General features: G+C 33.6%; 4 protein-coding genes across 7 annotated transcripts; 2 read left to right on the top strand and 2 right to left on the bottom strand.

Annotated features, from left to right (window-relative positions):
* The first annotated feature begins 977 nt into the window (after positions 1-977).
* On the top strand, positions 978-3,647 carry LOC135120546 (Golgi SNAP receptor complex member 2-like). 3 transcript variants are annotated; one of them, XM_064044873.1, is made up of 9 exons: positions 978-1,115; positions 1,178-1,247; positions 1,331-1,402; positions 1,616-1,715; positions 1,852-1,981; positions 2,048-2,115; positions 2,363-2,435; positions 3,278-3,358; positions 3,516-3,647. In XM_064044873.1, the coding sequence occupies exons 2-9, from the start codon at positions 1,217-1,219 to the stop codon at positions 3,594-3,596; spliced, it is 636 nt and encodes a 211-aa protein (XP_063900943.1). In that variant the 5' UTR covers positions 978-1,115; positions 1,178-1,216; the 3' UTR covers positions 3,597-3,647. The 3 variants fall into 3 exon arrangements, with proteins under 3 accessions (XP_063900943.1, XP_063900942.1, XP_063900944.1); XM_064044872.1 differs by having other exon boundaries at positions 1,852-1,987; XM_064044874.1 differs by lacking the exons at positions 978-1,115; positions 1,178-1,247; positions 1,331-1,402 and having other exon boundaries at positions 1,654-1,728; positions 1,852-1,987.
* A 248-nt stretch (positions 3,648-3,895) lies between these two features.
* LOC135120548 (uncharacterized) lies at positions 3,896-5,401 on the bottom strand. Its single transcript, XM_064044875.1, has 6 exons — positions 5,353-5,401; positions 5,235-5,283; positions 5,111-5,175; positions 4,320-4,425; positions 4,167-4,265; positions 3,896-4,109 (listed from the first exon to the last, which is right to left on the bottom strand). The coding sequence occupies exons 3-6, from the start codon at positions 5,124-5,126 to the stop codon at positions 3,896-3,898; spliced, it is 435 nt and encodes a 144-aa protein (XP_063900945.1). The 5' UTR covers positions 5,127-5,175; positions 5,235-5,283; positions 5,353-5,401.
* Positions 5,402-6,218: 817 nt separating this feature from the next.
* On the top strand, positions 6,219-10,230 carry LOC135120541 (SRSF protein kinase 1-like). Of its 2 annotated transcripts, XM_064044869.1 has the most exons (18): positions 6,219-6,279; positions 6,383-6,446; positions 6,519-6,583; positions 6,796-6,847; positions 7,509-7,570; positions 8,298-8,406; positions 8,463-8,564; positions 8,620-8,696; positions 8,751-8,867; positions 8,925-8,989; positions 9,050-9,163; positions 9,260-9,392; positions 9,445-9,524; positions 9,576-9,620; positions 9,678-9,747; positions 9,806-9,898; positions 9,956-10,038; positions 10,093-10,230. In XM_064044869.1, the coding sequence occupies exons 1-18, from the start codon at positions 6,267-6,269 to the stop codon at positions 10,195-10,197; spliced, it is 1,449 nt and encodes a 482-aa protein (XP_063900939.1). In that variant the 5' UTR covers positions 6,219-6,266; the 3' UTR covers positions 10,198-10,230. The 2 variants fall into 2 exon arrangements, with proteins under 2 accessions (XP_063900939.1, XP_063900936.1); XM_064044866.1 differs by having other exon boundaries at positions 9,806-10,038.
* Positions 10,231-10,238: 8 nt separating this feature from the next.
* On the bottom strand, positions 10,239-13,109 carry LOC135120542 (uncharacterized). The gene is made up of 10 exons (XM_064044870.1): positions 13,053-13,109; positions 12,885-12,962; positions 12,581-12,665; positions 12,408-12,524; positions 12,284-12,356; positions 12,123-12,227; positions 12,012-12,068; positions 11,815-11,951; positions 11,389-11,764; positions 10,239-11,325 (listed from the first exon to the last, which is right to left on the bottom strand). Exons 8-10 carry the CDS (start codon positions 11,884-11,886, stop codon positions 10,412-10,414), a joined length of 1,362 nt encoding a protein of 453 aa, XP_063900940.1. The 5' UTR covers positions 11,887-11,951; positions 12,012-12,068; positions 12,123-12,227; positions 12,284-12,356; positions 12,408-12,524; positions 12,581-12,665; positions 12,885-12,962; positions 13,053-13,109; the 3' UTR covers positions 10,239-10,411.
* Between the last annotated feature and the right edge of the window lie 460 nt (positions 13,110-13,569).

Raw genomic sequence — 13,569 nt, 5'->3', positions numbered from 1 at the left:
CGAAACCACCAAAACACGAAAAAGGTGGATTGACACATCCGTGAATTAAACCGGCGACTTTGAGATTGCGCGACAACTTTGCCCTAGACACTGAGCTACGGTGACAACTCACATTTTCGGCCTACAAATTACGTATACAACTTTTGTTAAAGTAAATCCCAACTTAGTGAAAGCATCTTTTTGGCACAAGCGTGTACGCACTGACATCATAATTTTGGGAATAGTACACGAGAAATTTGTTACAGAACTTTAACAGGTTAAATACGTAAAGCTATCATATCGAGCTTGATTTATCTTACCTGAAATGCATTGAAGCTCATAGTCAAGACCATGTATTCGATTATTCTCACCGACGCGATTCTCTTTTTCGCTCTTTACTGGCTGCATATTTAATCTCCGCCCTAAAATCCCATTTTTTCTAACTCATTTTGGGATCCCTATATATTTTGTAAAACTCCCACTGTAGGTCTAAAAATTTTGTGCTTTCATCGTTTGTTGTATGTTGTAGGAGAGTCGTCGTAGTCTGTTGAATGGGTGGTTCCTTAAAAAGTTTAAAGCTGTTAAATTTAATTATACAGACCTTACACTTTTCCGTTATCTTTTTATTAAGTAAACTTAAAATTCGTAACACTTATACCCATATAACTTTTATAAATTTCATTATTGGCTATAACCTATTCAGTTCTCCGAGTTTGGGGCCCGGAAAAATTACCAAAAGATGTAAGTCAAATTGGTAAGCGTGGGTAAAATAAAAGCACACTGTAAAAGGTTGAATGTGTTAATATATCATACCGAAAAAGAGAGTTGCGTCAATGGGAATCGAACCCAAGTTGAATTTCCGCGTCAGTTCTTAATAGCGCGTGAGAGAGAACACCTCTCGATACATGTGCAATACGCTTAAAGATATAAATATAAGAGCATTGGAAATTATTGGTGCTTAATTAAATAAGATAAAAATAACTGTGCATATATTTCTCATAGGTAAACTAATAACTCGTTTTGGAAAGCACCACTTTTGCTTTTTGAAGTTGTCTTTAGTAAGCCTACTTACTTTTTTGTATGAACCGTATTATGCGTTAGCAATTTGAGCAGTAGCCTTCCACTGTGCTTAACCGGTTAACATAAATTGAATGTGATGGTGGGGCGGTTTTTCTGGTAATTATTATATTTCCATTAGCAATTTTTTTTGGATCTATTTTTCAGAGAAAAAAAGAAAATGGAAGGATTATACCAACAAATCGTCAACGGTAACTTATGGGCTTATTATGCCTGTTATTTTAAACCTTTATGATATAGGGGGTGGGGGGGGGTGGAATTTTCTTTGATTTAGCTTCACAGAGCTTGCATGAGATGATTTTAAAGTATGAGCAAAAAAAAGAAATTCCAACGCTTACCAAGGAAGGTAGCTTTACGTTCCTTACGCTTGACCGAGAATTTTATTAAATATTTTATTTTTACTAGAGTAGTTTTCTTTTTAGTTTTAATTTCTAACTAGTTTTAGTATATAATAGTTTCTATTTGAAACAATTGGTTAGTAAATTTTTTGTTGTTTTTAAAGCTTTTGCTTTAGCTTACATCAGAAGTAATTGATTTTTTTTGCAATATTTGGGAGCAGCTGGACTGTTAAAAGAATTTAACAACCTTCAAGAAGACTATGCGCGCCTCACTGAGTACCGCTTTCGACAGAATTTTGAACTCCGGGGCGCTTTTAAAGGGTAATGCTTTACGGTAACTTTTACCTTACGTTTAAAACTTAGATTATCTTACCAACATAATAGTTTTTTATAGGCGCACCTTTTTTGCACCTATTAATACCTTTTTTTTTTATTTGCTGAAAAATTATTAATATAGCAAAATGGAACAACTTAAATATGACTTGGAACTTTTAAAGAGTGCGATAGATCAATTTCGGAGAAAAAACGAGAATCTGCGTGCTTTGAAAACAAGAGAGGAGCTTTTACTTAATCACAAATTCTTTCCCGTAAGAGTCAGATATTTAATTTATATTTTGTTATGTAAAAGAACACATGTGCCTTTATTTTATCAGAATCAGGAAACTTCGATTGGCATAGACCCCTTTTCTAGAGAGTCAGATCTTCTTGACGAGGCCCATAGGCAAATGAACTTTAATTTTTTTTTTCCTTTTTTTAATTATTGTAACTATTATAAGTGTGCACGCTTTATATATAACTTCTATTGTAGTTTTAAACCCTTAAGCATAATGTTGGTCAACTTACATCTATAGAGATTAAAATTGTAGAATTTAAGTTGTAAATAAATATTATAAGAGATTTAAAAAATTCACTTGGTAACGCGATTTAAACTTTGTGAAAATCTATATTATCACGTTTTCATACAACAGACAAATGGATGCCCTCCTCTTTCAAGGAAGTTACTTTTATCAAAATATTATAGAAAGTGGAAACATGTTTAAAGTACCAAATTACTGTACTTTTTCTTTCTTTTTAGAACTTTTTATAGTTTGACTGAAATAGATTAGTTAATTGTGAGTGTAGTACAATTTAGCACGGTTTATATGGGAAAATTTTGTTAGTCTCTATACAAAGTATTCGTTTTTATACTTGAAGATACTACAGATACAGTACCTGTAGAGTTTAGTGCATTGAAGAACTGTTAGAACTAATGTGGCCAAGTATACTGAATGGAATTCATTATAAACTTCTATAGGGGCAAAGCTAACTGCTTCTAAGTCTTAAACTTTTAAAACTACATATAAAACTAGTTTAAACTAAATTTAGCTATACTATTAAAGCAACTATTAATTTTACAGAAATATAGTCCCGATTCTGATAGCTGCAATTTTATTTACCTGGTATAACTATAAGCTTTATAGTTTTTTTTTGCAGTGTTCCAAGTTTCCTCTGTACTAAAAATTAGATAGCGAACATAGTGAGGGGATAAACGGATCCTTTTCGGCTATTTAAGAACATCCTTTTAACGTTTAATAATTTTTGCATCCCACGAATTTTTTTTGTAGTGCAAGCTACACATTCTATACGGTCAGTATGGAAGTGGGCGCTCGGTGGCAGTCAGTTGTTGGTTAAGTTAAGTGCCTCATCCTTAGTAATGAATAGATAATAGAGCCTACTTGAGTGTGTCAAAACATAACTAGTATGAAGGTAGGTATACTCAGGGGGCATTATGTAATTTAAAAACTTTATTACTTTATTTTTGTATTAATAATAGTGAGGTTATAGGATTGTAAAAAAACATTTTAAAATATTGTCAACATAAGAATTTTTAAAATTTTAAATAGAAAGCACACTTAAGAGTTGTGAATATGATGGGCTCTATGGATTTATCGCAATCTCTGCTACGTCTAATAGAGAGACGGCAGGTTATATATTGGCCATCGCTTTTATATATATCATTTAAAGGTTTCTCTAAATTAACATTAGTTAATTATACAATAATAAATTTTTTAAAGTTCTATTAACTATTTTAATTAAATTCTGGTTGTTATTTATTACTAATTCTTCATTTTTTTCTTTCAGGCCCAAGATTATTACATCTTAATTGGTGGGATACTCGCCACAAGCAGTATTGTATGGGCGGCCATCCACTACTTCATGTGACAAATTACTGGGATGTATTCAACATACTCTTCCCCCATATATGTGCGTTAACGAAACAAATTTTTAAATAAAATTCTAATTAAATATTTTATGTTAGCATAAATGCTTTTGGTTAATTGGTTACTAAATTGTCATATTATAAATAATAAACTTTGCTAAAGATAGAAGAGTTACGTAACTTTTTTCGAAAGAATCTTAAAGAGATGAATGTCTTCTAGTAAAACGTTTTAAGACGCAAGTTAGACTGTTCATTAAATTTATACAATTTAAAGCATATAATAAACAAATTAATTAACTTTTTAAGATTCTAAAGTTCCCTGGTAATTATACTCGAGAATGCGAAAGGCAAAAATAGACCATTCTCTTATATACTGGTTCATAGGGTCCCACTCCAGTTGCTTAGCTATTAAAGAAAGAACGCCCAATTCCCTCGCCCTGTTCTGAGCTGGTAAATACTCGAAGCTCAACACAGCAACGCCGCGTATCAGCTCTTTCCTCAAACCTGCCACTTTCCTGATTGCCCAAATTGAGTAAAGTAAAAATAAATAAGCAACAATAAGCAGCACTTACAAGAAATAAGGATCATGAGTGGCAAGACTCAATAGAAGAACACAACTTTCCAAGTAATTGGTCTTTTCTAGCAAAAATGGACACAAAACTTCCCTTTGGCTGTAAAATTAAATTAAAGTTTTATAAAAATAACTGTAAATTATAAAGTAACACCTTTTAATTAAAAAGTTGGACAATATCTTGAGAATGAATAAAATAGATAATTCAAGAAGTTCCAGTCTCAACACCTCAAGTGACAGTTCTTCGATAGCCCTTTCTCCTAAAACCAAGATTTTTGTACTTATATATTGAAATTCGCGAGTGAATTCTTTAAATTTTCGAGCTAAAAAATCAATGGTGCTCATAGAAATATATATGTCGTTCCGGCTCACCAATTCTGAATTAATAGTTAATTCTCTCAGCAAAATTTTTATGTTGAAACCCTCCTCGATTATTCTACAAAAAACATCTAAAACTAAACCACCAACTCTAACTTTCCATAAAGTGGTATTAACTGTATTCCTCTCTGTACACACGGAGGGATCCATATACAATTGTACTAAGTTAAGTTTTTCTAACTTTACTCCCAAAAGTTGCGGGGCCCCTTCCAATAAGGTGTATAAATTTACTAAATTTTCAGTACGGACGATTGTATCAAAAATAAAGCGCAGCCATTCTAATCCTTCCTCAGTTTCGGTGTAGCTACCATCTTTAAGTAAAAAATCTTCTTTTAAAATCATAACCATATGTAAGCATAATAGCGTAGATTCTATATTATTAGTATTATCAATGCCTTTGTTATTATTTACACTATCTGGAGCGCCCTTACATAAAGAAGAAACCAAGCTTTTTAATTTTTTGTTATCAGTAAGAATGCAATTGTATATTATCATAAATATAACGCCCACTATTTTGTTCTTATACCCGTAAATCTCTGGATCGCAAAGCGACCTTATGTTTATTACCTTTGTATAAATGCATTTCTTATTAGTTATAAAACCACTGTGATTGTTGTTGCAATCATTAGCACCTAAAGAATTATCAGCTTCAGCTAAAATAAAATATAAAAAATCTAAAATGCAAGTTAACAAGTTAAACCGAGAAATTTCCTTTATAAGGTCCATGTCTATGTCTTTAACTTTATAATACAGATAATTAAAAAATTTGATAAAAATGAAAGGAAGGTCAGAAGTTAATATAACTGAACTTTTCTCCGGAAAAAATAATAAACAGTCCCATAATAGGCTCTTATTTAATTCATTGTTAACGCAAGCATTGCCAAGTACCTGTAAAAGGTGGAAAATGCAATCCAGAAAGGGAATGACAGAATAATTTTTTTTAAACATCAAAGTACTTTTATAGTAATACATGATCTTTTGCAAAAAAATAGCAGCATTTACGAGAAATTGATAGTCCAAAATGGTAGACTGATGAGATTCAGAAAAAGCACATAAAGTCCTTAGAATTTTTAGTAAGGACGATGATAATCTTAAAGCTATATAATTCAGGATTTGAAGGCCAGGTCTTGTGGTTCTTGAACTTTACAATGTAAAAATAAATTGAATTATTAAGCAACTTTATAAAATCTTCTACACCAAACTTCTCGAGTATTGCATTTTGGCTAGTTCTATTACGACATATAAAATTAAAAAGTATATTCAAATGCTGAGATGCTTGATAAATTTCTGTTTCTAAAATATTGGGGGATTCAAAATTTTTTATAAAACATAATAGGTAGTCCACGCTATCATTCATCGTAATTCATAAGAAAATAAGAAAAAAAAGGTTAAAGGCAAAATCTATAAGGTAATATAAACCTTTTCTATGGGGGATTTAGATGCTAAGATCACACTCTTAAACTAAGGAATAAAACTGAATAGGCAAGATGGGAAGAACGAAGCCCCCTGTTAGAGCACCACGTGAACATCCAAACTTTACCACAACTTCTTACATCATTACTTATACCCTTTCCAGCACCCGCCTCTTCAGTAAAGCTTCTTATAAAGGTCGACGTCAGTGTTTTGTCAGAAAAAATTAGTTTATTCTAAAAGTACAATTTTTTTGGCTGAGGTCATTATATTAAGTTTGCAGATAGAAAATTAATAATAGCAACTTACAGCCATGACTTCTAAAGGTAAGTTGGTCTTTACTGTTATCTTTTAACTTTGTTTAATATTTTTAAAGTTGCGTTGATTCTATTAGTTAATAATAAATTTAACTTTTATTTCATATACAAGCTTCTATTCTCCGAGCTAAAGAAAGAGCTCGAAGGCAGCTGAAGCGTAGACATGCCTCTGAAAGGTATGTTAGCCTAAAACCTTGTTTTTAATTAATTCTTTTTACTTTATTATATTATTATTAAATAAAATATAGGCCACATAAGATTATTCAAAAAACGTATTCTTCCTTAACGGAACAACAAAAAAACTTACTTAAGGGTATATATGTGTGTTTTTTATTGTTAACTTTATACTGTTGTTTTTGAATGTTCTGTTGTTTACCCCATGTGCCACCATTTTAGATGCATATATAACTTTTCATTATTAGGTTATATTGTATATTAATGAACGTTATTAACTTCCTTATAAAAGCTACTTAGTACTTATATTTATGTCTTTTATTTTACTTCTATATATTTTTTCTAATATAGAAAGAATTGGCTGTGTCGGAAAAGACCTTTTCACCCTTAGCGTTAAAAATAAGTAAGTATATATTGTAAACCATCTATTTATCTTTGGAAATTACCATATTTAACTATTTTATCTACATAAATATACCATATTTTTTAATAATATGGCTTTAAATATAGAGATGTGTATTTACCCTTTTTTGCTGACATGTGTTTAAAGGATTCCCATTTATCATTATCTATATATAATAATATGTTTAAGTTATAATATTGTCCATGTTATTAAGTATTTTTACTTTTTTGTAGTGGGTAATTTAGATTTTATAGTATCCTTTTTTTATAGCTGGAATTAAAGGAAAGCTATTTTAATAATTCTAAATGCGGGTAAAGGTCGTCCTTAATGTCCCTGGTCTTCTCTATTCCTTTATTTAATTTTTTTTATTAAATTACTTTGGACCCTTAAAAATATATATCTATTCGAGTTGTAGTTAGGATTATAGGCGCAAATTAATAACTTGAATAAAAGTTTGTTATTGATGCCTCTACAAGTAGACTAAGGATTTTATTCTTTTAATGAGAATCTATTCGATATGTATTATTTAGTTGCAACTTTATTTTATTTGAGTTTATAATATACATGCGTTAAAAATTTTTACAATCATTGTTTCTTAAAATTGCGGAAAAAGCTTTTTTATTTATTATAAATCCTTTTAATTTAAAATATTTATTTAAAGCGCTGAAAACCATGAAAGTGATGATTCTGATGAACATGAAGACCTTCATGACTATTATGTGGGTAAGTGATCGCGGCAGACTTTTTGTACTAACGCTCACGTTTGGCTTCTTTTATCGTTTTAGTAAGCAAAAAAAAGAACTTGGGCTTTACATTTTACTAATACATAATTTTTCCGGGCACGGATATTACTATATATGTTATTATATAGCAAGGTGGTTAAAAATTCTTTTCTTTGGTTATCTATACCTGTTTATTTACCATTAGTTCCTACTAATTTTACATTAGTTATTAGTAGGGACAAACAAGTATTCTTTTTATACACCTGCGGTTTAAGTAATAATGTTGTTATTAGCATTACAACGTTGCCTATTTCTCTTGTTTTCGCCAAAGGGCATGACTATACTATGAAAATCTTTTTCTAACTTAAAAAGCTAAGAAGCAGTTTATATTTTCATTGCAGATTTCTTTTTATGAAGTTTATTTTATTCTCTAACTTTTTTCCTACACCCAGTTATCTATATCTTCAACTTTTATATCAGTTTGCTTCAGAAATTCTAAAGCACCGCATGAGTACATTTGTTTGTTGTATATATGACCATTACCCTTTTGTTTATTGGTTCTTATTTAAAGCTTGTAAACGGTTAGGCGCCCTGTAGCAGTTCATGCGAACCCGTGAATTTTTATAATAATTTTTATTGGTCGTTATGTGTATTTCCCCGTTCGTTGATAGGGCAGTTACGGTTGTTAATGTACGAGCGGTGTGTTTTTAATTCCTTTTTACGCAAAGGCGGTTATCATGAAGTTAAAGTTGGAGAATTTTATAATGATCGTTATATTGTGCTGCATAAGCTGGGCTGGGGCTACTTTTCCACTGTATGGTTATCCATGGACTTGAAGTGTGTATTAAATCATAACCATCATAGACTTTTTTTTCACTCTTTCTAAAATATAGAAATGGACAGCTGGTTGCTTTAAAAATAGTCAAAAGCGATAAAAGCTACACTGAACTTGCAATGGATGAAATACAAATACTGAAAACTATCCGCTCTGAAGGGTCTTCCTTATTCCTTCAACTTCTGTATAAAATCTTTATATTGTTATGTGAGTAGTATAAAGAACGAGATTGGCCGAACCCGAATTGTAAATTTGTATGATGACTTCATTATTGAGGGGCCTAACGGAAAACGTAATGCTTAGAACAGCGTGAATTCAGTGTACTAATAACTGATTCATCCACTAGATGTGGTTCTCGTGTTCGAAGTTCTTGGTAAAAACTTGCTGAAACTTGTGAAAGAGTACAATTACGAAGGACTCCCTCTTTCAATGGTTAAGAATATCGCCAAGCAGCTCCTTTTGGGTCGCATTATTATTATTATTATTGTCATTATTATGTTCATTTGCTTTTCCTTTTTAGGGCTCGATCATCTCCACCAGAATTGCCGCCTCATCCACACCGATATTAAACCCGAAAACGTTTTGGTTATTGCTACTGCTTGTTTTTTGGCACTCTACGCAGTTATATAAATTATTTGTTAATAGCTGACTTGTGACCACAAGAGCATATTAAGATTGTGCCGTCAAGCATTAACTACTATTCTCAGTGAACACGCTGAAGAACGTTCTGAACGTTCTGAACGTCCTCTTCTTCACGAGGTTTTGTTTTTGCTTGACTCTCTCTATTGGCGCTGTTTTGCGAAGAGTCACTCTTTAGTAAGCCCTGCAAAGAGAATTGATTAATTTTTGCTATAGATAAATACAAAGGAGAGCAGCGTTAACGAGACGCCATCTGTCGCTTCTTCTGTAGTGAGCTTAGAAGAAGAACTAAAAAGCAAAGAGAATTTTACCAATGACTGCACCTTTACCGTAAAACTGGCGGATCTTGGTTTTACTTAAGTTAGTTTCTTATATACGTAACCTTCTTATTTGGGGTAAAGGGAATGCTTGTTGGACTTATAAGCACTTCACCAATGATATACAAACTAGGCAGTACAGGAGCCCCGAAGTCATTTTAGAAGTTTTACGTTATTACAGTTTATATAAATACTTTTATCACAATACTTGTTAGGCGGGTTATGACACTATAACGGATATGTGGAGTCTGGCCTGCATGGTGGGTCGTATCAACTACTTTCTGTGAATTTTTCATTTGTGCTTATAAATATTATAGTTGTTTGAATTAGCCACCGGCGACTATTTGTTCCAACCGAAAAGGGGAAGGCATTATTCAAGAGATGAAGGTTGTCTTTTCACTACAGATGGTGCGCTGACGCTTATTGCACCACCTGCTTTCCACAGACCATCTCGCCATGATAGTCGAGCTTATAGGCCCCATCCCAAAATCGCTTTACGACAAGGGAAAACTTAGCAAGAAGTTTTTAGATAGCAAAGGCTGGTTTTTATTATATACCTTAGTACGTAGTTGTTCTAATCAAGTTTTATATAAAGGGAAGCCGAGGCATATTAAGGACCTAAAACCGTGGGACCTGTACAGCGTTCTATTGGAAAAGTACGATTTTAACCCGGAAGAGGTGCTTCTTTAATGACTGCAAAATGGTTTGACTTCACTATATACATCTGTTTAGGCAGAAATTTTTTCTTCCTTTTTGTTGCCTATGCTCTCAATTGACCCAGAAACAAGGAGCACCGCCGCGGAAAGTTTGAAGCATCCTTTTTTGAGAGATACTTGATGTTAAGCAAAATATTGCAAATATATTGGTTAAATAGCCTGTGTGCATCCGGAAAATATAATAAAAATAATTTTTATCTGTTTTATTCCGATAGTTAAGGAAGTAGAATTATTATCCACAAACTGATGACTTAGATTGTTATAAGTCTCGTAGGATGAGGGAAGACATACGGGCGGGTAACCACAGATCACCTTGTATGCGGTGTAGTGGATGTTCAGCTGTAGGGGCAAGCCTTTCTTTTCCTCTTATTGCAATTGTGACAAAACCAGCTAGTGCCGTAGTCTGTGGGAACGGCTTCGTCGAGGCCGGCACATGCGATGTGATACCAGTTCTTGCAATTTTCGCAGGTGGCTACGGGGAGGCCGTTCGAAGGAAACGCACAAATACCGCATGATACTGGCTCCTTTTCGGGCAGCGTTTCCTTGTGTGCCTTCTTTGCTTTTTCCTCTTCATCTGTGAACGGTGTTCTACTGCGAAACATCCTACTTTTAGTATTGCTATCCGGCATTTCAACTTTTAGTTTATTTTCACTTTTTCTATTTTTTTTGTTAGCAACTTTTTCATTAACCTCTTTCGCTACTTGTTCATGGGCTTCGTGACTTTCATTGGATACCTTGTTAGATCTTTCTTTAATTTTTTTTCGCTGTTTATGCTCTTTTCTTTTTTTTATAACTAGATGTAACAGCCCAAGATGGTCTTCATCAGTGCTTACATCGTTAGCTATAGAATGGTAAAGTGACATTCTAGCGACTGCACTCTCGTCATTCCCCTTACAATTGCTTTCTTTGCTCGCGCTACTCTCCTCTTTCAGGCCCTTTACACTAATGGGTTCCACTGCCACACTTGGAATTGTTAAAGGACTTTCCAGGTTAAATTGGGGAAAAACCTCCATAATTATGGAAGTCGCATTTAAGTTATTACAATCAGTTGTGCTGAAAGTATTGGTGTTAACACCGCTGTCACGGCAGACCCTATCGTTATTTTCGCTACCAGCATCGCGTAGAGATGTTGCATTACCGGCAATATTAGACAAATTAGAGCCCTCAAGCATTTTAGCGTCTACTGACACCGCCTCCCGAGACTTTTCCACACTGTCTTCATTGTGACTCGCTTGTAATTTATCTTCAGCTATTTTAGAAAGCAAATGAGATTCAGTAAAAAGCTCTTTTAAGTCAAGTATTGCTTCAAAACCGGAAGTCGCGGAAGTGAATGAATTTCCTGTGGGGGTTATTCTTTGGGGCACTTCCGAGAGATCCCTTTTAATCCGCTGTTTAATTAATTCCGAAAGTGTGATTTCGTCTTCTATATCGTCTTCTGTTATATTCTTGCCTTCGAACAGCAGATCAGCATGGGTTGGAACCGATTGCCCTTCAGAAGTCATTTCAAGTACGGGCGACGAGGGAGGCGAGGGCGATTGGGCAATGTCTCGCAACAAGTTTTTGAATGACTCTGATGCTTCCATAAGGGCTTCTTTGTCCATTATATGCTCTTTATCGCTGTCCTCTGCACCGCTGGATATGTCTGTAAGACCCTCTCCATCGTCAAAACTCCCGGAAGGGAAACAAATCTATGAGATAATATTAGAACCCTGTCTCATCCAAGAAGATAAATAGAAGCCTTAAGGAGATTGGAAAGCGGTGACTTCTTATTGGAGTAAGCCTCTCGCGAGACTACGCCCCCAAGTGACATGAACGATAGGTTATCTGTGTAAGTTACTTGGTCATACTCGTTAAGCAGTACTTGGGCGCATTGTTCTACTAAGCACAAACACTGTTTAGCTGATATAAACGGAGCAAACCACAAAAAATTGTAACTATTTTCCGTGTTCGTTTCAAATACTTCATTATATGAAAGGTTTTGTATTGGAACAACTTTGGTAAAATGTAAGAAATTATATGTTTTACATTGCTAATATGAAAAACTACTTTTCTTAGGAAGAGGGGGGAGTTGGCAGCCGCCACAGCTTCCATAGCTTCCGGTTATTTCAAAGCTTATGGTATCGTCGACGCTTACAGGGATAGAGCAAGCTTCTTAATTAAAAATAAGAATTTAACAGTGATCTTAAACGGCAAAGTTATGTAAATACTATTTGCCTTCAAATATATCCCGCTCCTCAGAAGACAAGTGAGAAAATGAAACTAAACGATTTTCCTGAGAGACTTTTATCGCTGAAGCCATAGATGGAGCAGGTAAAGGGGACATTTCAATACTGTCAATAACTTGGCGTAGTTGAGAGAGCCCAGTTTCGAAATCCTCAGTCAAAGCTCCGAGCAGATCCAAGGCGTTGACTTCGGTTCGGGAGCACAAAGAGGCTCTCTTCTCCACAGCTAAAAAACCACTCAAGACACAAAGAAATCAGTTTATATACTCGTTTTTTAACTACCTACTCCAATTCGATTCACGTAGAAAGAAAAAATTTCAGTTAAAAGCTCACAAGCGGAAACCTGAATATGCTGAAAGCCCACAGCCTAGAAAAGCAGAAGTTTAAATAAAGCCAATACTAGGAAAACCCGGCAAAAAGATCCCATCGAAGAATATTGCTATAGTTTATTAATAAATGATGTCTTGATTTAAACTATAAATTTTGCTAGCTATGAAACTTGACAGCGGAAGTTGAAAATTATTACAAAGTAAAGAGTTAATTAAAATCTATAAAAACTTATAATATTAACAGAAACGCAATTTACCAGACAAGTTTGGGCAACAAATATTTTAATAACATCACGAGCAAATTTTTCTGGCATAGCTAAGGAAAGTCTTAACAACTATTGCAAATATAGATTAAAAAGATGACTACTTGAGAAATAATCTTTTCCTGATAAACGTAGTTATTAAATATTTTTATAATTTGTGACCACCACAAGAGCAGTAATTGCAACCGAAGCGTATCATGGAATCAGACATAAACCATAGTGGGATTTTCACTATAAAAGTATAAAATAGATTAAGGCACTACTTTCATAAAGGCGACTGGTATCAAAGTATATAAAAAACTAATTTACATTATATACCTTACTTTCATAAATGATTCAAAAATAAAACTGTAAATCTCAACAACCCTAGTACCTTTTTAACTCAGTATGTTAACTTATTAGCCTCTCGGAATAATTGCCCAGCCAAAGGAGTTAGAGGGCTCGCACATGTTAGTAAAAGAATGCTCCAGTCACGGAAAATAGTAAAAATTAAAATTATTTAAAAAACACTGTCCCCGCTTTTAGAATAGTAAAATATACTACTAATAGTAATGACAACGACTTAGTCATTAGCTGGTGCGAAAAGTCAGAGCTAAGGTCTTAGTTCTAATAGATACCCTTTACCTTTGCGCTTTCTTACTTATACGACTCCATTTTTAGCTAATAACTAAACAATTCT

Source organism: Zophobas morio, unplaced genomic scaffold, assembly GCF_036711695.1.
Source record: "Zophobas morio isolate AGI-343-1 ecotype UQ-CSIRO unplaced genomic scaffold, CSIRO_AGI_Zmor_V1 ptg000390l, whole genome shotgun sequence".
In the NCBI taxonomy this organism is placed as follows: Eukaryota; Metazoa; Arthropoda; class Insecta; order Coleoptera; family Tenebrionidae; genus Zophobas; species Zophobas morio.
This window is presented reverse-complemented; position numbering and strand designations above follow the sequence as displayed.